At 54.3% G+C, this 22,959-nt stretch overlaps 6 protein-coding genes across 6 annotated transcripts; 3 read left to right on the top strand and 3 right to left on the bottom strand.

The window, feature by feature from the left end:
• Positions 1–672: 672 nt before the first annotated feature.
• On the top strand, positions 673–3,733 carry CGCS363_v009550 (uncharacterized protein; the record flags this gene model as incomplete). Its single annotated transcript, XM_036641399.1, has 5 exons — positions 673–717; positions 782–1,035; positions 1,146–1,403; positions 3,016–3,048; positions 3,100–3,733. The coding sequence occupies 5 exons, from the start codon at positions 673–675 to the stop codon at positions 3,731–3,733; spliced, it is 1,224 nt and encodes a 407-aa protein (XP_036493812.1).
• Positions 3,734–4,872: 1,139 nt separating this feature from the next.
• On the top strand, positions 4,873–6,105 carry CGCS363_v009549 (Protein PER1-like protein; the record flags this gene model as incomplete). Its single annotated transcript, XM_036641398.1, has 4 exons — positions 4,873–5,007; positions 5,106–5,154; positions 5,235–5,994; positions 6,048–6,105. 4 exons carry the CDS (start codon positions 4,873–4,875, stop codon positions 6,103–6,105), a joined length of 1,002 nt encoding a protein of 333 aa, XP_036493517.1.
• Positions 6,106–6,513: 408 nt separating this feature from the next.
• ATG33 (Autophagy-related protein 33) lies at positions 6,514–7,418 on the bottom strand (the record flags this gene model as incomplete). Its single annotated transcript, XM_036641397.1, has 2 exons — positions 6,514–7,137; positions 7,356–7,418. The coding sequence occupies 2 exons, from the start codon at positions 7,416–7,418 to the stop codon at positions 6,514–6,516; spliced, it is 687 nt and encodes a 228-aa protein (XP_036493516.1).
• A 674-nt stretch (positions 7,419–8,092) lies between these two features.
• On the bottom strand, positions 8,093–9,545 carry CGCS363_v009547 (Secondary metabolism regulator LAE1; the record flags this gene model as incomplete). The annotated part of the gene is made up of 9 exons (XM_036641396.1): positions 8,093–8,147; positions 8,200–8,619; positions 8,671–8,808; positions 8,867–8,904; positions 8,952–9,106; positions 9,160–9,201; positions 9,260–9,350; positions 9,407–9,439; positions 9,492–9,545. The coding sequence occupies 9 exons, from the start codon at positions 9,543–9,545 to the stop codon at positions 8,093–8,095; spliced, it is 1,026 nt and encodes a 341-aa protein (XP_036492658.1).
• A 3,580-nt stretch (positions 9,546–13,125) lies between these two features.
• CGCS363_v009546 (uncharacterized protein) lies at positions 13,126–14,624 on the top strand (the record flags this gene model as incomplete). The annotated part of the gene is made up of 2 exons (XM_036641395.1): positions 13,126–13,128; positions 13,176–14,624. 2 exons carry the CDS (start codon positions 13,126–13,128, stop codon positions 14,622–14,624), a joined length of 1,452 nt encoding a protein of 483 aa, XP_036492657.1.
• Positions 14,625–15,355: 731 nt separating this feature from the next.
• Positions 15,356–16,404, bottom strand: GCR1 (G-protein coupled receptor 1; the record flags this gene model as incomplete). The annotated part of the gene is made up of 5 exons (XM_036641394.1): positions 15,356–15,423; positions 15,526–15,681; positions 15,731–15,784; positions 15,840–16,203; positions 16,252–16,404. The coding sequence occupies 5 exons, from the start codon at positions 16,402–16,404 to the stop codon at positions 15,356–15,358; spliced, it is 795 nt and encodes a 264-aa protein (XP_036492656.1).
• Positions 16,405–22,959: the final 6,555 nt, after the last annotated feature.

The raw sequence follows: 22,959 nt of genomic DNA, 5'->3' as shown, positions 1-22,959 counted from the left end.
CTGAGAGGCTCTTTTGAAGGATGGCGAAATCCCCGGTAGTATGCCCTGAACCCGGCGACAGGAATCCGCATTGGCAAAGACGGGCCGTGGGAGGCCAGAACATTGTAGGCTGGCTCCCCCTTGTCTGGCACGCTGGGTGATGAGCGACGTCGAGGTTGCATTACCGTTTCAGCGTTGAACGGCATCGTACGAGGTTTCCATCCGTTTTACTCCACCATCGACCCATCACGTGACGATGCAACGAAGGGGCTTCGAAGGGGTCCGTGTAAGTGGAAGAGTCTGGGAAACTTTTTGGGATGATTTGCAGAGGTGGGCATTTCACGGAGTACTGGATTTCGGAAACAGATTTCAGAAGTTGCCAGGGTGTGGTGGTGGTGGTGGTGGTGGTTTCTGCGGGTGCGGCGAGTCGGGGAATCGGGGAAGGGTATATAGGAGAGTTGTCATCCCAACCCCTGGGAAGACGTTTTTTGAAGTTCGAAAACCGCTTGCTCTTTAATTCTGTCCTGAAATCATATCCGAAAAAGACTTGCAGCATCAAAGTCCCTCGAGGCACATCGAAACCACACGCAAGACCACCAACAAGTCTTGCAACCCAACTTTGTCCACAGACGATCGATGATTCCATACTACATCCCCTCCCACGCCCAGAAGAAGGACTCCGAAGAAGAAAAAATGGCTCCCTGCAACATCTCAATAGACACAAAGACGAGCACAAAGGTAGCAATATCACCGAGAGGGTAGAACCCCTCAAGAGAAAACCTTCTAACTAAATATTCCTCAGGCCCAGAATGTAGTAGACGACTCTGCGTCCAGTATTGGCGGCGCTTCAAGCGTCTCCTCGGACGGTAGCACCCGCCGTCGCCGCCGCCGCAACCGCAACAAGCAAGTCGCCCAGCCGAAGGGAACACTCCCTGCTCCCACCGTAATTCCGCGCCTCTCCGAGTCCAAGCCCGCACGGCTACAAATCGGGCTGAACCTTGACGCCGAGCTCGAGCTGAAGGCGAGATTGCAAGGTGACATTTGCCTCACGTTGCTGTAAGTTCCTTTTTTTTGCCTTTCACCTGTTTCTCCAAAACCCCCAGTGCTGAAGAGACTGACCAGACGGGGCTAAAAGCGAGGGCTGATCCTTTGACACGACGATGAAGGGTGCAGAGAAAACACTTTACGGAGCGCGACTCGACCGAGCTGAAGCCAAATTACCGCGGGATCGTCGACGTGGAGGAGATGTTCCACATGAGGGTGGGCAAGCTGAGGTTCAGAAAGACGTGGTTGGATCACGACGTCAGCCCGAGCTTGACGGCTGCCGTCATGTTTTCGATTGCGATAGGAGGGTTCATTGCGGGATTCGCGGCGTCGAGGTGGCTTGACACCTGGATGCTGGCGATACCGCCGCCGTATTTGTGGTGAGGGCTGGGGTGATGACGAAAAAGTTTCTTTGTGTATACTACGGGTTTTTGGGGGTACATTCGGGGCATATATTATGTGTCTGAGGGCATGGCGTTGGGAGGAATTGGGATTTTCTTAGCCTGACAACAAATCAGACTTTTCAGCTTTCAAGTTGAAAGAACATTTGTCATGATTCATGAACGATCACTTGGATGCGCTGCGTTGGTGATGCTGATGGATGAAGTCCTACTTATAGAGAGCAGTGGAGATCTGTAGGTCGTACGCAATGCTAGTCTGCCTTTCCGACTCAGCCACTACAGAAGAAGCTTCGATGCCGGAGAGAATCTTCCAGGGCCTCCAAGGATGAGGGGTTCGGGAGACTTGATGGATGCCTCTGGCCCCTCAAAGTATGAACAAGCTATGTTTCTTGCGATTCTTCAGGGTAGATGTCGATAACAACCTTATCATCGCTTTGGTTCTAGAAACACTTCAGAAAGCTGTCATGATACGTTTTCTGGACGGATATACTTGAATTTACATATAGCTCGTATCAGATGTGGCTGTATTTACTATGTGGCGCTCAGACGTCTGGGCTCAGGTGCCGGAGTGAACTGGCCAGAGAGAGAGACTTTCTTCTCTACCTAGTTAGCAGTACCAGGACCCTACGTGCATAAACAAAAGCGCTTTTGGTCGGTCCGTGGCAAACCACCGATCTGATATCTCCTAGTTGGCCCTCGTGCCAGCCTCCGACGAGCGGGATACTTGGGACGGGTCTCATCTGAATCTCCGAGTCTGTGAGCTTCTTCTTTTTGAAGCAGATTTGGATATAGCTCTAGCAGAAGTTGTGAATTCGCCCCCGATCAAAAGAGTTTCCGTCTCGAGTGATGAAACCTTATGCGGAAGGGATGGCGTGCGTTGCCGGGTATCTGTGCGGCTGGTTTAAGCCGGGCTAGAGATTGAAAAGACACTGAATCAGTACCTTGAATCGAAAGAGAAACATATTTCCATTCGTTTATCTAGCCAGAAATTTGGTTTATTAGAAGCATATCAACCTTCATCGAGGTGTAAATGCTTTTCATGGCTGTGCAACTGAGACGCACTCCCGCTATTTTTAAGGGTTGTGTAAGTGGAAGTGACAAGAAAGGTCGACCATTACGAAAACGCCCCCTTATGCCCGCCATCTTTCAACTCGTATCCTCGAATGCAGCAGCCTTGCATTCACCGAAGCCACTTACAGCAGTACTCGCCGAGACGACCAGTTGGAAGGAGTCAGTACATGGCCGTTGCTAGCGCCACACCTTCTTGTAGGCAGGTACCCACTGGAGCTTTAGCTGATTGCCAAATCGGGTAGGCTCAACATGCGGGACCCACTTTGAAGGTACATCCACGCTTCCTGGCAACGATCTTTTTTCCATCCCACTTCATCAACGATGCTACCTTCTTATGCATCGATTCGCCATTAGCAGTGCTTCAAACCCCAGCACAGAAACTTTCCTTATAAGTATCAACAAATTACAATTGGAGTTCTTATTTCGGACCCAAGATCGCCATATCTCTTCGCTCTGGAATCGAACACGTCCTGGAAGCCATTCAGCGCACACTTCATAGAATTAGATATGCCTTCGACAGTGTCGTGGACTGGATCCGAATAGCATACTCCCAGTAAGCGACAAGAAACATCTACGACCAACCGTATCCGGCTGACATTCACAGTTCTCCTTACTATCGCGGCAACGTCATCTATGTCCACAGGCTCGAGAAAGACGACCGTCAAGTCCCACAGGCAATGACGTTGATCATCCAGCGAGTCTTCCAATCACACACTTGGAACGTCATGGAAGTATATATTTCCAATGGACCCCCGGATATCCCCAAAAGGGCTGTCCTGAAGATGTTTGATCGACGTTTCTCCACGAGGGAGGGCCGTCATGCATTCATAGGCGAGGGCAAATGGTCGCCTGAATTCGAACAGGAGTTCATCAGCTATATCCGAAGGCGTAAGGCTGATGAATTCGCCAAAGAATGGCTATCGGGAGATTTCAGCTCGGACACGAAACCGAACAAACTTCAACTGGAAGTTGTACGCCACCTGGAGCATGTGAGGGCTTCTCAAATCCAGGAGAAGTGCCACCGCAACCCGGCATTCCTGGACTGCGCTACTTTCCCTGAGCTCTTCACGCCGGTGGTCATTAATTTTGATGCTTACAAGCACCCATTCCTCCGAGCTTATGGTGTTCTAATGCGCTACCAAGAGGGCTTCAGCGCCCAAACCACCAGCCCCCTCGATCGAGAGTATTATGAACAAATGGTTACATTCAAGTCCATGTTCGAATCCGAAGTGGAATAGAGAGGGGGGAATAGACGAACAGTTGTTTGGGGCATGAAGGAAAGAAAAATTCCGTTGGCTGCAAGCAGTGCTCCGGTCATTATTGATTGCTTGATGCTGCGCGTGCCTTGGCAACGGCGATGAGCCGAAGCATTAGAGCTGTTCAAAGGGATTAAAAGTTATGATACCCGAGAGGGGTTTTCAACCTCTCCATACCGACGATATACTACTTTTGTTTTGCCGTTGTGAACACAGATTTGCCATCGCGTGTTTTTCTTTTCGGCTCACTGCCCTTCCTGTCCCACCCGCAAGCCATGACGTTCTGTTGTACGGATACAGCTTCGTAGGATTATTACAAGGGGCATAGCTTTGGGAAAAGATCTCTCTCAAAATATTTCAGAGAAGAGATTCAAGAGAGAAGATTCGCGTATTTTTTTTTAAACCACTAAAACGACACTCCTCGTCCAAGTCTTGGCTATCCAGATCCGAGCATGGCGAACCAGTTCATCTGTGATCCTTGTTTGCAGCCCAACATTGGAGCATGCTTCTGCTTGGAACATCGAATTGTTGCTCGCCCTCATTGACCTTTAATGGGCCCAAAGGCGGTGGGGGGTTCGACAATATTAGACTGCATTCCAAGCATCATGGCAGGGACTTCACAACGACCGGAGCTTTCTGGCCCAAGCCCAACTGGGACGGTGAAGTGGCAGATGGGTTAACCTCTACATCCATCCGCAGAAAAAGGAGCTACTCAGGTACCTATCAAAAACCGGTGCGATCTATCAGCTGCAGTCACCCAATCCCCGATGCATCGCCAGAAGGAAAAAAAACAAATGATGAGAGGGTAAGTCTGGGAGCCCCTGGAAAAGAGATCGGATAATTAAGCTGAACCCCACGTCTTGGAATGCCCCAGAAAACCAAGCCAATCACAAATGTAAATTCCCCGCCAGCAAATGACCGGTCCTCCATTAGAGCAGTGACAAGCAAGGCAGCAAGCGCCCGAGACCTCCGAACCCTTGTGTCCCGTAGCAATCCAAGAAACCTGTACCATCTCAGCAGTCTCTGACTTTGACCCTCCCGCACCCGCCTTCACGCGACACTGACTGCGAGGACGACAACAACACCAGCAAAGACACGACAAACCGATAAATGCCCGCGCCATGAAGTTTCCACGAGCGGGGAGACGATCACGGTCTCCTCTGTTCCTAGCCGTCTTCGCTGCCCTCCTCATCTTCGCGACAACCGTTGAGGCCTCATACGGCGACCGCATGCCAGAGTTCCGCGAATGCGTCCAAGTTGGTGCCACCACACCCGCGCGCGAGATGACCCCCCCAAAGCATGGTCTACGACCTCCATAGGCTGACATTCTCTTCCTCGTTTCCCCGCGATCCAGGTCTGCCACGATGAGAACTGCGCTCCAGGCAAAGATGCTACCCCGATCCGTACGTCGCCTACGTCCCCCTTTGCTGACCCCCTTGGAAGCCCAAACGCATGAAGCTGACCGACCTTTCCCTTTTCGCAGCCCTCCACCGTCGTCTCCTCCTCTGGACATGCTCCTCCGAATGCGACTACACCTGCCAGCACATCATAACCAAGAAGCGCGTTGCCGCCGGAGAGCGCGTCGTCCAGTTCCACGGAAAGTGGCCCTTCCACCGATTCCTCGGATGCCAAGAGCCCTTCAGCACGATATTCAGCTTGGGAAACCTCTGGGCTCACTATGACGGCCTGCGCAAGTTTCGCGCTGCCGTCCCGGCCTCGTACCCGCTGATGCCCTGGTACACCTGGCTCGCGGCCGTCGGAGTGGCTTCCTGGACCTTCAGCGCCATTTTCCACACGCGTGACTTTGCTGCGACGGAGCAGCTTGACTATTTTGCCGCCGGCGCCAACGTGCTCTATGGGTTGTACTACACCGTGGTGCGCGTCATGCGTCTAGACCGCCCGACGCCGCGGAGACGGTCCGTTCTGAGGGCGTGGACTCTGCTGTGCGTCTTGCTGTATGCGGGGCACGTTGCGTACCTGAAGGGTGTGCGCTGGGATTATACCTACAACATGGCGGCAAACGTTGTCGTCGGAGTGATCCAGAACCTAATGTGGCTGTGGTTCAGTTATAATAAGTATAGGCAAACGCGCAGGGTGTGGGCTATCTGGCCGAGTATCGTCGTCGCCATCATCGTTACTGTCATGAGTCTCGAGTTATTCGACTTTCCGCCTTTACTTGGCGCTCTTGATGCGCATAGTCTTTGGCATCTGGGCACCATCCCGCCAACGATACTGATGTACAGGTAAGTTTGGCCTCATCGACCTGATCCAGGGCACTGTGTTAACGACCTTGCAGGTTTTTGATCAAGGATGCGCAGGATGACATGGCCGGGAGCGAGAGACTCAAGTCTTAGGAAGTTGTCAGGCTCGAAAGTCTCGACACCTTTGGACAGTGAATGCGTCGCAAACTCAGGCCAGCGTAGTAGGATTAGTATCACGTACCTAGCCTCGGTTTACTTATCCCAATACAGCGTAATGAATAAATCAATCATGCCGTGCATCAGCATCGATTTGTCATCTGACCTAGGTGAGCATTGTAACGATGAGTTTTAAACCCGGTATAGCTTCGGTGGTCTATTTTTGCCAGTTATCCGACTCTAATTAGTCGGGGTAAATAAGGAAGAATATATAACGAGTTCGACAGTGCCTCGTAGACAGTGGTAGTGATGTAGCATCGTGTTCCCAGCCCCCCTCAATATCATGACTCCTATACGCAAACAATCTTGCAATAATCATATCTCTTCGCAGGTCATCAACGCCTCTTATACACCGACAATAACGGTCTCGGTCTGGAAGACCTGGATGGCGCCGTCGCCCCAGATACCGATGACGGACATCAGGAAACCGACCGAGGCGATGGCTGTCTGCACAATTTGGGTCTTCCTGAAGCCATCAACCACGACGCGGATCTCCTCACCGTTGAAGTTCTCCTCCTCCTCAGCAAAAGCGGCGGCGGCGGCAGCTTCGCCGTCGCTCGCGGCGTCGCTGTGGGTGTCGCCAAGGACCTCGTAGCTAGCCTCCATACGGGCCTCCTGGCGCGCAATGCGAGCGGCCTTGCGGGCGTCCTCGCGTTCACGGCGGGCCTGGCGACGAGCGGCGATGGCCTCCGAGGAGGACTCGGGAGAGCTCAGGACATAGGGTGTGATTTGCTCGGCGGCACCGGAGGCGAGGCAGAGGACGGAAGCGTAGACGAGGTAGGGGTGACGGAAGGCGCGCGGGGAGAGGAAGAAGGCGAAGAGAAACGAGGCGGTGGAAACTCCGGTGAGAATGCGCAAACGGGTGTTCGCGCTGGGGTAGAGGTTCTGGAAGGCTCGGAGGGCGTCGGATGCGGAGGGGAGGGAGAGGATCGAGGGGACGGTCACAGTCGAAAGGGAGTAGGAGAGGCCCTGTTGAATATAAAAGTCAGCTTTTCGATGCGATGCGATGTTTGGGTCGTGAATGGAAGGCCATGGGCAAGGGGCATTGTCGAGTTGTGCCGGGGTTCAGGATGCGAGTGCGGGGAGGTGGAGGGGATGGGAATAGTGGCGTCACTGGTGATCCGACGACAGGCCGGGTCGGTGCGTTCGAGCGGGGGAGGAGAGAGAGAGCAGGGGCAGCGACGTACAGTCAGAAGACCGAGGGAAACAGTTCCCACGAACTTCAGGAGCGAGACTCCTTTAGAAGTCATGGTGGCGGGGGGTGAAGGCTCGGGGAAGAACGAGGGGAGGTTGGAGAGAAGTGCGATGATGATGAGGATGCAAGAGTCAAAGTGTCGCCGCAGAAATCGAAATCTGACGGCTTGCTGGATGGTAGTCGTCGGTTGGTCGCTGATGGAGGGGGTTCTGGTGCGACCCTTTGTTGAACCTGATCTGACCTTGGCTTGGGACCTGACCACTTGGGTGTCGAGGGAAAGTAAGGCACGGCACGAGTGAAAGGTCTCGGTTTGGGGATGGGGTTGGGTCGGAATGATTGATTGACTGACGCTCTCTGACGACGTTCCCGCCTTGCCGCTTGCCGCTTGCGCGGGAATACAGAAGAGAGGGGCTGTTTTGGTTGTTTTGCTTCGATTTGGTTGGCTGCTTGAGGTGGGTACCTTATGTGGGTCTGTCATATGGGGCAAGCTGAGCTTAAAATTATCCGTGCTTTCTGCTCGCACTTCAACTTGCACCGAGGTTGCGAATCGTGCACAAGTCGCGCTGCATAAGATACATAAATTGTGTTATCCATCGCCGATGAAATGATCTCCAGGACTTGTTAGATGGAGAACAAAAACAGTCTATCTAAGAACATGCGATTGAGTCCTTTCTGGCTATCGTTCTCATGTTGAACCTCACTATTTGTCTTCCTCCGTGCCTCTCTTCGTCACTGCTCCCCTTCGCCGCCTGCCTGGAGAGGCTTTCTTCCATGAATCACGAAACTGGCACTGTCAGTTTTGCTGTCAAACATGAAGACGGGAGGTTCCGACTCACATGGGGAGGTATGCATGTATGCTTCTGTCCCTCAGTTCTTTCCGCACCTGGGTCAGGAAGACCAAGACTTCTTCTCTCGTCCATTCCAGAGCCCTGGTCAATGGAGCAAGGGTCCAAGCCTCGATACCCTCCATGAAGTTCTCCTCAGTCCATTCGCCGAGGAGCTTATAATGATTGTCTTTAGCCCAGGGATTAAGAGGCCATTTGAATTTCGTCAACTTCACGTCAACGAAGCCTGCTTCTTCAACGACTTTCACCAGACTAGGGCAGTCTACGAAAGGGCGATTGAATTTGGCGCTTGCTTGCTCCAAGTAATCCACCCACCTTGAAATAGCATGCTCACGTGTGAGAGTTCCATCGTCACACTCAGGTCGCATGTGACCTTCTTGAAGCTCAAGATACCCACCGGGCTCGAGGTTCCTGGTGTCTCTGTTTAGCCAAATCGACGCTATCTGGAGGTGGGACGCTTACGCGAAGCATTGGCCAAAAAACTTCTTCCAGTCCGAAATGCTCGATGTCATCCCGCGGACATGGATGTAATCGAAAGGTTGACTGTACGTCCAGGGTTCTTCCACGTCGTCAATCTCGAATTTGGCGTTGGGCGGAACACTTCCAAACGTAAGCTACAGCAACGGCAGCAGCTGAATTCCTAATATGTTGTACTTACTGTGTTGTATGAACTGGAGAGAGATCTGTCCCGAGAACCTGTAGCACGTGTGAGCGTTCGAGTCTTCATGGCAGGATTCACCTACTTCTGCGTCGGGGTGCTCGTCAGCGAAGTCGATCGCCCAGAGTCCGGTGCCAGTTCCAACATCGAGCACACGCTGGACCCTGAAATCCTGGTCATTAGGCGGGGCGAGGCCCAACTTCTCGTGCAAGGTGAGAAGCATCAGGTTGTGTTGCAGATCTAGAGAAGCTGTGAGACAAGCTCAGTTTTTGAACAGCAGGATTACAGCATACCGAGCCTTTCGTTCTCTTTTTCGTCATTGGGATAGCTGTATTCTACGCACGTAAGTCCATGTCTATGTCATACATCTAGCCGGTTGATGGCTTCACTTACTGCCCTCCTTGTATGAGTGATAGGTTCTCCCATTCTCGATGCGAAACCTGAGTACCGAACTAGCAACACTAGTGGTTGACGATGCAACACTCTGAGACGGTATTTAGCAGCTTATTTGTACGTTTGAGCGAGACAAATTAGACCTACGACAGCGAGGTCCGATGTGGTGTCATCCGTGTCCTATAATACCTATGAGATGAATCTTGAAAGGTCCTGTTCGATTTGGTCCTACATTCTCGCCAGGGGCAATAACCGAACCGTCGTTAACCAGAGAATTTTGGCACATCATGGGGTTTGGGTGTCATAAAACTTCTAGAGAGATGACGAATCTTGCCTGAGGTTTGACGGGCGTGGTGTCATTTATCTGTCCAAGAGCCACAGATGTTACCCCTCTCCTCGCCCAGAAGAAAATATGCACGTTGGTAGCATTGGCACCCTGCGCTCTCGGGTTCCATTTACTCCTTTGGAAAATATCCATATCATTCAAGGGCCTGGAAAGCTTTGATTTGACAGATTCAATAACGAGGTGGGTATTGTTGTTGGCGCATCTGGGCTGTCCAGCCAGGGCTACATCCCGACTCAGGGGTTGGGATGTCGATTGTGATCAGAGTCCCTGCTTATTTTTCTAGGTGGTGTATCATTGTTCCATAGAGACGGACTACATCCTGCATCTATGTGTTTCTGTGTGTGCTCGAGGGGTTTGGGAACATACGTCGTTTAACGCTGACAACAAGTCGAGTCGCTGGACGATGGCAGTGGAAGTAGAGTCCAAACTCCACGGGAAAAGGAGTTGTTCCAGCACAGGGAACGCAGGCCAATTCGAGGCAAGCGAAAGCTGTTTACACGATAGCGAGTCATCCAGCAGAGTTGGTTTCTTATGGTGCTGCTCACATAGGCCCTCAATTGCTTTTGAAGAAGTGTGAGGCACTCTATTTCTTCGATTCGATGTTCGTCAGGGGATAAGGAGACAGGGGATGATGGGCGCTAAATTAGCGTCCGTCTGGGGTAAGGTAGGAGGGGGTACCTTAGGTTAGGTAGGTAAGGTGGAAAAGGCGGGTGTTGTGGTGCGTTCAGGAGCTCAGCGATGAGCCTAGGTAAGCTCACCCAGCGCTGTTCCGCGCTGTATTTCATGCCCGCCAATCAGCCGTGGCACGCTGGCTGAGTGAGGTGCAGTTCCGCTATTTCGACCTGGGTTCCTTGGCCCGTCGGTTGGCAGACAGCTGACATAAGCACACCCGTCGACTAATCACTATTGCTCTCACCGTGCGGCAGGCTCCGTTCGCCGACCTTACCGAGGTTCGTCGCGTCACTACCGTCCGCGATCTGAGCTGCACTCTGCCGTCCGACACCCAAAAGCAACCGCTACTCCTGCCGGACCTTTTTTTTCGTTTCTTTTTTCTTGTGCCACATAGATCGGCATACCATCCGGCATTTGTGCAGCCATCGGATCCACAGAGGCCTGTAGTTACTAGTCGGAATCGTCGTCGTCGTATTCTCACGCTTATTCCGCCTTACCTCACCAATCCCGTGGGAAGCAGATCCACCGCGCCGTGTTTGTCTGGGAATAGACCGCATCGTCACCCTCAAACGTTGTTCTCCACAAACACAATCTGCCATCATGCCTGTTCCCGAGTCCGAGTACCTGAGTCCGGTATGGAAGGACGGAATTTTCAGTACGTTTACCCGTGGTACCGTTGTTGCTCAAGAACACCGGTGAGACTCACGTGTGTCTCCAGATGACAGAGTTGCCTTTGTCACCGGCGGTGCTGGAACCATTTGCAGCGCCCAAACCCGCGCTCTTGTCCGCCTCGGAGCGAATGCGTGTATCATTGGCAGAAATGTCGAAAAGACAGAGTCCATGGCCAAGGACCTGGCCACTGCGAGACCAGGCGCCAAGGTCATCGGCATCGGTGGATGCGACGTCCGGAATGTATGCAACGCTGCACCAGCCGCCCCCGTAGAGGCATCGGAAACTGACATGTCGCCGTTCAGCCCCAGAACCTGCAGGACGCGGCCGACAGATGTGCCAAGGAGCTCGGCAGCATCGACTTTGTCATGTAAGTGCCGCTTTTCAATGGGTCCAATCCGGCTCCGAGACTGACGGCCCGGTAGTGCAGGCGCTGCCGGCAACTTCATTGCACCCTTGTCCACCATGAGCCCCAACGCCTTCAAGGCTGTCATGGACATTGACGTGCTGGGAACTTTCAACACCCTCAAAGCCACTCTTCCGTACCTGGTTGAGTCAGCCAAGAGAAACCCCACGCCTAGCAAGGACGGCCTGACAGGTGGCCGCATCATCTTCGTCTCGGCGACTTTCCACTACACCGGCATGCCATTGCAGGCACACGTCTCGGCCGCCAAGGCTGCCGTTGATGCCCTCATGGGTTCCGTGTGTTTGGAGTACGGCCCGTATGGTGTCACGAGCAATGTCATCGCACCGGGCCCGATCAAGGACACGGAGGGCATGGAACGTCTCTCCAGCGCCAAGGCCGACCAATCGAGGGCCGATGCCGTCGTTCCCCAAGGCCGGTGGGGCTACATCCGCGATATCGCCGACTCCACCGTCTACCTGTTCAGTGATGCCGGCAGCTTCGTCAACGGCCAGGCGATTCCCGTTGACGGTGGCGCGTGGAGGCGGCAGAGCGCGCTGGGAGTCGGAACCGATGAAGACATGAAGTACCCGGAATTCCTGCTCAAGGGCGAGATCTCGAAGCACGTGAAGAGCGGACGCAAGCCGACTTCCAAATTGTGAGATGGACGGTGGCTTGAGAGGCAGGGGGTTTCTGGTTGTGGGGTCTGCAAAACACAGCTCCAACACCTCCGCGGAATTGGACAGAGAGACTGGGGTTCGAAGATTGTAAGTTGATATCGCGTGGGCGGCTGCTGATGCGCCCTGCATGTTAGATATTGCGAATTGTGGAAAATCAAACAGATTGAATGTTCCAGCCACGCTGTTTCAATCAGAGAATGAAATCTTATCAATCTCCGGCTGTCGGCACGAGGCACTCCCGCCTTGCATTGTCTTAACCGCCCGACAGCCCAAAGCCGTGGACCGGAGATGCAGCGGCGGCGCCCTTGTGGTTGCATGCCTAGGGAACTTTTTGTTTTGTCACCTCGTCAACTAAGGTAATTAATTAGCGGCTCTGGAATAGGCCGGCTGCGTGCGGCGCAACTCAAGCTTTGAGCCAAGCCGGCATCCACATCCCTCGACCTGCAGGCGATAGGTTGCAGATGGTGTGGGGACACTCTTCGCCATTTGACTAATTGGACGCACGAGTTGCCTGCTTCAGGCCCTTCCCGACATCCATCCCGACCCCGAACGCAGATTTCTCCCGCGTTTGTTCGGTTGCAATTGATAGGGCGCGGCCGGTGATAAGTTGCAATTACTACGAAAGTACTCACCGTGGCTGGTGCTTTTCTCTTACCCCTCCTTTATCGCGAACCATCGACTGGTCCGGAGCTAGGAAGCGGGTCAAGCCTTGGTGGAGAGACACACGCTACTGCTGCAGCAATGGAGATGGTCTCCGGGAAGAAGAGGTGTGTGGTGGGCTGAGGGGTCCCTGAGGGATTCGCCGTCTCTCTTTCTCTGCATTCCGCCAGTCATGAGGTGCGGAAGCCGACGGTCGGCGATGGTTAAAGAGTCGGCGATGCCCGGCTCTGGCAGCTGGAGGGCGCTTTCCTGGACGTGCCAGGCTTTCTCTCCATCTCCAAGGTCGCTTGCTCACCTTGAGAATTCTTCGTCTTCCTCTCCTAGACGGGAACAACGAACCGGCTGGGACCGTGTTGTACTATTGTGTCGACCGCAAGACTTTAGATTCCTAAACCTAATCAACCACACAACGTAAGCCAGACATTCCTGATTCTTAATGGTAATGCGACGACGGACAGCGCATGGTTTACTGACACCAAAACACAGACACTCGAGATGGAACTCAAGCTCCTGTTGGCCCTTGGCCTGCCCATTGTCCCGGCCGCCGCCGAGACGGTCCTCGGAATCTACGTCTTCCACCGTCACGGCGACCGCACCGCCAAAAAGTGGCCCCCGGTCCGCTTCACTGACCTCGGCGCCGACGAGGTCTACAGCTCCGGCCTCTACTATCGCTCCCGCTACGTCAGCTCCAACGCCTCCCAGCAAATTCGCTCCCTGAGCACCGACGAGGTCCGCCCCGAGCAGCTCGCCGTCACCTCCCCCACCGACGTCGTCCTCCAGTCCTCCGCCTACGCCTGGCTGCAGGGCTTCTACCCTCCCGCCGGCACGGCCAACACCCTCGCCAACGGCACCAGCGTCGAGGCGCCCCTCGGCGGCTACCAGTACGTCCCCGTCAACGCCGTCAGCACCGCCGCCACCTCCCAGGACGCCGAGAACAGCGAGTGGCTCCAGGGCGGCAGCGGCTGCGGCAACGCCGTCGTCAGCTCCAACAACTACTTCTCTTCCCCCGAGTACAAGAACTACAGCGACGCCTCCGCCGACTTCTACCAGGGCCTGCTGCCCGTCATCAACGGAACCTTCTCCTCCAAGACGGCCACCTTCGAGAACGCCTACACCATCTTCGACCTCGTCAACGTCGCCACCATCCACAACGACACCATCTCCTCCGAGAGCCTGCTGACGAACAGCACCCTCGCCCAGCTCAAGACCTACGCCGACGTCCACGAGTGGAACCTGGCCTACAACGAGACCGACCCCATCCGCGCCATCGCCGGCAAGGTCCTGGCCGGCCAGATCCTCGTCGCCCTCAACTCGACCCTCGCCAACGCCGCCAAGGCCTCTTCCACAAAGGCCAACATCCAGTTCGGCGCCTACGCCACCTTCTCCTCCTTCTTCGGCCTTGCGCAGCTGCAGAAGGCGTCCTCCAGCTTCACCGAGGTCGTCGACTACGCCTCCTCCATGGTCTTCGAGCTCGTCACCAACGCCTCCGCCTCCGCCCCGGCCGCCGACGACGTCTCGGTGCGCTTCCGCTTCGCCAACGGCCCCGCCGGCCAGAACAACCTGACCGCGTACCCCCTCTTCGGACAGTCCGAGACGCTCCTCCCCTGGAACACCTTCGTCACCGAGATGCAGAAGTTCGCCGTCAAGGACACCAAGGCCTGGTGCACCGCCTGCGGCAACTCCACGGGCACCTGCGCCTCTGCGCTTGGCCTGGACGGCGGCGCCAACTCCACCGGCTCCGGCTCCTCCAGCAAGGACGCCAACGGCATCTCTACCCCCGTTGCCGGTGTCATCGGCGCTCTCGTCACCCTTGTCGTCGTCCTCGGCATCGAGGCCTTGGTCATGGCCATCGGCGGTTTGCGCTTGGCCAAGAAGTCCAAGGCCAAGGATGTCCCTGCAGCCTCTGCCGCCGAGACCTCCGGACCCAAGGCTTAAAGAAGTTCTTTACATCAAGGGGAAGGGGGAAGGTCAATGATTCATGAGGAACATGTCTTGTAGTTAGGATGGAAGCTTGTTTTCGAGCCACATAACGTAGTAATTTAACGTTGATATCACGTCTAGATCAAGGACGAATTCACGAGTATCTCTGTGTCTGTTCTCCAACTTATGGCAGTCGCATAGTATATCAATGGGCCGAATAGTTCAATTACGTCTAACAAGGTGCAGCAACAACACCTACTGAACTGAAATCGGGTCTGGGCCTTCCAAGAACAAACTGACCAGGCTTGGTTGTGGCCCATGTATGGGCCATAATAGAAGTGTCACCCTTCTCTCCGAGGCCCCGATAAATTTCAACCCTGACCTATTCTCTGATAACTTTTCGATGCGGCTCGGTCGTAAAATCTCTTAGTTCAATCGCATCTTGTGGCTCGACGAGGGTTGAAGGACCTGACCCCGTCGATTCTGTAATCTCTCTTCTTCTCCCGCATGCCGGTCGACAAGATCTCTGTTCACGTTCTCTCGCTGGTGGTTCGTTTGCATCGTCTGCATTCATCGTCGCCAGAGTGGGGTACCCTTGCCGTGACAAGCGGGCACGCCAACTCGACCACGAAGTCTCATGCAGGCCGTAGATAACCGCGTCGACCAAACCTTGGACAACGATGCTTGCTTTATCGATAGTCTGCAGAGCGAACGGTGCTGCAGCTTCCGTTGTTGAGTTGTATATTCTAATCGCCGTTGGAAGTGACCAGATGACGGCGTATGCGAGAGGGTACAACAGCATCAAGCGGGCAATCTGTACAGAGTTAGTCGGTCAGTCTTCGGCGTCTACGCAACGTTTGACCTCAAACCTTTCTCAATCTCCGCAACGTGGCCGACGAACGGGCCTGACGCTCACCACGAAAGCTGTCATCTTGAAAGCTGGTATCAACGCTTCTGACAGGGGTCGTGTGCCCGGACACCTCGTCCACCACCGAGCTCAGTTCATTATGTGCTCTGTAAAGAACGACGTAGAGATAGGCATATAGGACAAACATAGTGGCTATGATGACCCCTGTATGTGTTTCAGCTGAAGCCCATGTGAACAATCAAAGGGCGCTTACATCGTGGGACGAAGTTGACCAGTAGACGAGTCCGATCGGATCCGAACCAGCACCCTAAAGGTGGATCAGAGTCTGCAAACTAGCCACACTTCGCAGGGGTGTGACTTACAAGCGCCTATGTCGCGGTATGCGTCTTTGACGAGGCCGATGAGCGCCCAAATAGTCGAGAAAAACCAGGGGAGTGACCAGATAAGATATTCATGGTTTTGAATCCACGTCGATTGTCTCTTGTGGCCAGCAAGGATGAAATATGTGCAAACGGCAATAGTGAGAACCCAATAGTCGGTTTGAATAACGAAGACCTGCGTCATGAAGCCGTTGTAGCTACAGAAGGTGGCATTCTCGGGTGCACCAATAGGTCGACCGGATATATTCAGTGCAGTAGAGCAGACGAAGTTGATTGCCATGATGAGGTCGCTCATGGCCAGGCCAAGAATAAGACGATGGCGGAATGAGCGCAGATTTGGAAACAGCTTTGCAGCTTGTCAGCTGAAGAGACGTCAGTTCAGGTTCTAACTTACCCAGAAACTGAGCATGATCCATCCTGCGCCAAGAATCGAAACAATTGAAACGACGAGGATGACGATGCTCTGTAGTCGAACTTCGTCCTGGGTTGGGGGCGCCGATAAGACCCCATCCCACTCGTTCCTGGGAAGGATGATAGTTGCACGCATGGCAAGCAATGTGTGCCGAAATGTTCACTTCGCGTATCGTGTAGTGCGATTGGTCTGTCTGGACACTTGGCTAGGGTCGGAGGAGACGGGAGAAGACACGGTGCAAGCTATCGATCATCCAAGCCTAAGCATAGCACGGCGCAGTGACGATGGCATTGGGGTCGATTGCTGGATAACGTCATGTCGCGTGATTGCTATCATTCGCAGCACGTAAACTTGAAACCAGAGGAAGCCATCCATATCAGGCACTTTGCGAGATAAGAAGTTCAGGGGATTCGGAATGTAGTCAGCAGCCGCAATGCATCAGTATCGGCGAAAGGAAACCACCAAAACCACGGCGGAAGGTGCTGCCGCAGCAGCATCCGTGACCATAGCAGGTGAGACTGGACTACATTGAACCGCAGCCGATTCTGTTAGTTGCCGCATAGGGGCTAAATTACGCCCCGAGGTCTCTCTCAGTAGGTACGGATAACAATTGCAGTCAAGGGCTCTCAAACGCAGGGACGGGTTCCAAGGAGCATCTGGGGAAAGAGCGAACGCTCGACTGGAGAGAGACCTTGAAGTCCTCAAAGTTGCTGGCTCCCTATTCTGTGCGTACCTATTCAATGTACCTTATGTATGTGTACAAGGTACTCCATAGCCGTGTACCTGGGCAGATGTACTTGAACGCTACATGCAAATGGTCTCAGGCTGGCCCTGCCTCTCCATTGGGTACCGTCTCATGGAGTAATCTAGATAAGATCATTGGACGAACAGCGAGGAAAGAGAGAAGGAGTGGGGGATACCGCATCCGGAAAGACACTGGAATGAGGAAAGAAGGCCCTGCTGGCCCCTCGATGCCATTCTCACTTTCCGCAAGAGGTGGTCATCACATCCGTGCTTTGTGCTTTGACATTAACACATGACTGCCGCTCCCATCGATCTGTACCTTCCATTCCTTCAAAAGGGCACCTTCCACCAAGTCAACATCGCCGCAAGAGTTTTCATCCATCCCCACGAGCAAATAATTGCGTTGGCGGTCGAGCCTCTTCCGACTTTGACTCCGTATCCGCTGGCGAGGCTAAACCACGACCAGTACACCAATTCGCAGCTAACCGTACCCTGGACTCCTACCGGGTATCGTAACCGGCCAAAAATACTTCGTCCTCGTCTTCATTTGTCGGCCTTGGCCGACTCGTCGAACCCCACTGGCCCAACCGTGACGACCAGAAGAATCTCCATCGACCTGAACTTTGATCTTGGGGAAGCCAAGTTGGGCTAGTATCCTGTCATTTCTCCATCGTGGGATGGATCTCGGGAAAACCCCGGCCGAGGGCCCAAGCGATCACAATGTCTCGCCGGTCTCGATCGGCAGTTGACCTTGAGAGCCGGCGTGTCGGGCAGTTGGGGCGGTGAGGCGCTTGGTTCCTCATTATGACAGCTATTCTGGGTCGGACAATGGCACGGTCACCCAACGCCCTGGTTCCTGGTAGTCCAATGGTTTGTCCAAGATGCAACCTCCCGTTCAACGTACCTGTGTCTCGTCTAATTAAGGTATCGAACGAGCGGACCCAGACTGGGGCAACGGTTCTTTGGCTGGGTGTTCATGGCAGGAGAGGACTGCTGGCGGCCGCTCCCTGCACTTCCAGGGGCCGGCTTGGGCCAGAACCGTCTTCGGGAGTGCGAAGACGTCGGTTGCTCGGATCTCTCGAGCCGGGGAACGGAACGACACGTGGAGTTGGCACCGGCACGGTTCCATCCAGCTTCATCAAGATGCAGCATGCGAATTGCGTGCTGCAACCAGGAATCTCATCCTACACTACAACATAGGACTGGACATGATCCGACTGACTCGAAATCATCGTACGACGGACGCCAGGTCCTCTTCCTCCACTTTGCCGTTTTGACGGGTGCGGAGCGTTGGATTCGGCGCCGCCAGGACGGGGGGATGACGAGGCGGCGGAGACGGCCCAGGACCAGGTCGGCAACGCACCCCAGTTTTGAGCCTCTAGGGGAAACTGACAGGAAATGGAGAAGAAAAGTGTCATTATCAAAGGGGAAGCTGGTCGTCCCCGCCAGGAGGGCCTTAGCGTCAAGGATCAGGGTTGTTGGACGGCAGAGCGGCAAAATAGACACGGACAACGAACGAACCATATTACATCGATATATTCCAGGTCCGAACACCCCAGCCGGGGTCGAAAAACAAAATACGATGACAAGGACGGGGAATGAGGGCCTATTGAAGTCGACAAGCGCTCGCTTGACTCGGTGGATGCGGTCGAAACATACGATAATGCTCAAGAATCGGACGGCAAACTGGGAACCCCGTCTTGGAGTCGGGAGTCGGGATGGGGAACCCGCCGTCGGCTACATTCTGGCCGGAGGTGACGGAAAGGCTAACTTGAGGTCTCCGGCGGTGGTGACGGGTCCGGAGCACCGGGACGATCAAATGCAGGCCTAGGGACGCCCTTGGAAGAGGTGCATAGGGCAGTCTATGTCAGGCCACAGTACCCGGAATACCGTTTCGGCGATGCAACGCTGAAATGGTGGCTGACCCCCGGAGACGGCGCCGTTTTTGGACGTTGGCCCCATACCGAACGTAGGTAGGTGAGGAGGTTGGCGGCGGCCGATGCGCACTTTCGGCACCGAAGTCACGGACCGGAGCAGGACACAGGACACAGGACACCACACATCACACACGTACGGCGTCTGAGGACCTTATTCATGCCTACCTCCAACTTGCTTGCGGGTCAAGACTCTCAGGCCGGCATCGGTTGACTTTGACGAAACAGACAAAACCTGTTTCCAACTCAGGAGGAAAGGTGCTGGACAGGGTGGGAGCTTGGATCAGCCTACGCTCCCGTCTTGCGTCTTTCGGAGCACACTTCCTGGTCCTTTTCCCATTTTCCCACCTGCTGTTGCTCGAGCCCGGCCCCATTCCCCCACTTATTGTCAAAGTCAATTCGACCCGCTCCGCCATGACCGCTTTGGTACGAATTCGAGTCCCACGTTGGAGAGGCATGCTCCAGGTGGTGTCCCCCATCACTTGCTCCACGGCTCCATCGCAGCATCGCCTCATTTTGTATTTTTTTTTTCCTTCACTCTCATTGCTTGCTCGGCGGATACTGGCCGCTCGCAAACCTTCGAAACACACGTCACTGAGTCGAGACCATAGCTGACAGCAGGGGGCTGTGTGCTTCTGCCCAACTCAATGCACTTCGGGGCAAACCCGACGCCGCAAACTTCACTAGACGGCGCTGATCAACACTTATTTGCTACCATGGTGCGTGCCATGCTATGGGTTTGCTGAAAGCGTCTCCATCTGTCAAGCTGTCAAACTCCCCAGCTGGACCATCGGCACACTCCTGAAGCTGGGATTGAGCATAGCGGCCTACGATCTACCACCGGCGTCGAGTGATGAACGTCGTCGACCCATCGCCAATGGTCATGCTCACATTGAGTTCCACCATCCACTGCTCCGTCTGGCGGCCGTATCCTCAGGGAACGAGAAACGCAAACTCAACAGACCTCGCCGCGCGCGTAGCACATGGCCTCTGTCTTCTATGACCCTGCGAAGGTGACATCGCGAAGCCTGTCCTCCCACACGTTGCAAACGTGGTCGACTCACATCCCTTCACAACCAGCACTCAGGCCCTGCTGTCACGTTTGACAGGAAGGATTAAGGTTGCCCGAGGGCAAGCGGGGCTTCAAATCCGACGACCACGAAGGCACCTAGACGAGCAACTTAGTCAGAGTGCTGCAGTATTTGCGACCAACGACACAATCTCATCACAACCTGTTTTGAGACTCGTGCATGCAGACGACCAGATAGCAATGGCCAGCGGTGCTGCACTTAGCTGTCATGAGTGTCGCCGTCGATCAGGCCATAAGCGAGGCCCCAGTCAGACCCATCTAAATACCCTTATGCGCGATACGATGGCAAGGCTTGGGAATATCGCGAGAAACCTCCGGAACCACGCAGCAGGCGATTCAAGGGGCAAGCTGTACGACGTGAGCAAGTCTCAACCCCGGCGTCCTGGCCTTTCGAGTATCAAAGGATCCGGCTGCATGCAGCCAGGCTGGCTGATGGTATGGCTGACTGCCGCGGAACCATCAAATAGCAGCCGTTGGATGTCTGTCGTCGCCTCTCCGTCCCATAGTAAACGTCACGGGAGCGACGGGCGTATTCATCGCGATGCGGTGGTTAGCTCTTCGAATCACAGCTCGCAGACTAAGAGAAGATCCCGATGCCAGGGTCAGGGACGGCTCATAGCTCCCAACTCAACCGTCAATGATTTGGGCGGCTTCCAAGCCTCTTGCCGCCGGCTGGCAGGCTCGAGGGCAATAGAACGGATGAGGGGTTGAGCGAGTCCAGGGCCGTAGGCGGCAAGCGAGAGGGGTTGAGGCAGCGCAGAAACATGGGGAGGGAGGTGAGCATCAGGAAAGGGCTCGCATGAAAGACAAAACAAAACCGCAGGCCATGTAAGGAGGGTATATGGCGGCCGTGATATATACCCATGAGGCGGGTCTCGTGGTTGCCTGCGCTGCTGCCGAGTGATGAGCCCGCCGTAGCCGTAGCCCGGTCCCGTTCTCGGTCGGTCTATGGGAGGAGCATCAGCCAGCTGCACGTCTCGATATGGCGTCGTGTGGTACAGCCATTGGCATCATCCTGTGGCTCTGGCCGTGGTTACGCAACGGACGGCGCGGAGGCGGTTCATTGTCGTGGGGTTTTGGAGGTTGCAGTCTCGCGTCGGGTCACACAGGCCCGCCGTCCAGATGAGGAAGATTTCGGTATACTAGCCCTGCTGTTAACAATGATGACTCTGCCGAACTACATATTCGGAAACACTTGAGGACAGGACGTCGTCTTGGCACGATGATGTTGGAGAAGCAACGTTGAAACTTGCAATCAGAGTGCCCGTGGGCACACTCTCTCTCTTTGTCTTGTGTGTCTTGCCAAAAGTGACGAAATGGTGTGTGGTACATGCCTGCAAAGTAACCTGAATATGATGACAAAATATAATGACAACTTGTGGTTTCCTATGGTTCTCCCCCCATAGGCGACGACACCCAGTCCCGGAAAACGCCATAATGCCCGCTTTGCCAGCCCATCCAAAGTGAGCAGTAACAGAAGTTGCTTTGCTATGCCGGTGATGAACAGAAGGAGGAAAGAAACAAAAAAAAAAAAAAAAAAACAAGAGATGAGCAAATCTCAACCCAAACATCAGCGTATGGAGAACGAGTCGAGAGCTTTTGACCGAGGAAGCATCCAAAAAAGGAAAGAAAGAAAAGCCAACAAATGCTATGCCAATCGACGGATGCAGTTCAGTGCTCGCTTGCTGTGCTTTTTTTTGCTGTCCCATCTCCCCTCTCCTTGTTGGTGAAGAACCCAGTTTGAGCAGAGCCCCTCTCAGGCTAGCTGCTTCGTCAGGCTGGCTGCTTCGCCCATAACAATTGATGACAGGGGAAAGTTTCCTCTCCTGCCGCGTCAGGTTGCCGCGCCGGATGTCCACGTTCTCTCGGTCTTAGGTCTGCAGCCGTACCTGTTCCCCGTCGGCTGACATCTCGGATCCGCAGTGCGTCCAACACCCCGTGGTCGCTTGTGTCTCGCTTTCCCGACGTAAATATGTATGATTACTGATCCCCAAAAACGCCTGGCCATACCACCGAATAAATGAAATTGCCCGCGTCAAGACCTTCGAGCGGCGGGCTGCCGGAGCTACAGCTCCATCCAAGGTTTGGCCGTACCCAAGGGAAAGGTCGCATTGCTGATGACGCCCGGATACGCAACAGTCGATGGTCGAGGGGTGAGAACGGTAAGTGAGAATTAAAAGTCCTCCCTGTGGCTTCATGACTAGCCACCGCAGAGCGGGCAGTGGCCGGGGACGACAATGTAACGCTCATGGGGCCCCTTGCCACATGTCCGATTCCGATTGCCGTCCACTGAGGTTCTGAAGAAGTGGGCGCCAGGGTCGATGCATGACGTGTAAATGTAGTAGTTCTTGGTGAAGTCGCACATGTTGGGCGACAGTGAGGTCAGACGCTGAGAGGTGAGGTCAGTCTCGGACCTGTCTCCGCCGCAGGTGAGAGGCTTACATGAAAAAGGTCTGGTGTGAAGAAGAAGTGCCGGCTAGGGCGGGCTGAGTCTCCAAGTGGTTGCGGTTCAGGCGGTTCTTGTTGGAAGAGTTGATGGCATGCCTGGGTTTATATCGTTGTATGGCGTGGATAGAGAAGGCCTTGGGCTCTAGGACAAGTCGGCCATGAGATCCGAAGTTGAACGGACGGAAGAGCGAGCAAGAAGAGATGACAGGCGTGATGTGAGGCGTAGGTAATAAGCCCGCTTGCTGGTGTATCTGAGGCCTGGAAGGGTTTTGTATTTAGGCACACGAGAATCTGGTTGTCAAAGACTTACGCTAGATCAGTCGAGGCCGAATGGGATATATATGAGTGAGACGAGGAGAGGGAGAGAGCGCAGGGCCAGGGCGTGCGGTAGGGTAAGTACCTTGAGGGAAAAGGAGAGCGAGCGCAACAATTGGTTTTGATCAGAATGTGAATGGATTTGAGCTACCCTGTCCA

This window comes from Colletotrichum siamense, assembly GCF_013390195.1.
Source record: "Colletotrichum siamense strain Cg363 chromosome Unknown KSG_Cg363_contig06, whole genome shotgun sequence".
NCBI classification, from domain to species: Eukaryota; Fungi; Ascomycota; class Sordariomycetes; order Glomerellales; family Glomerellaceae; genus Colletotrichum; species Colletotrichum siamense.
This window is presented reverse-complemented; position numbering and strand designations above follow the sequence as displayed.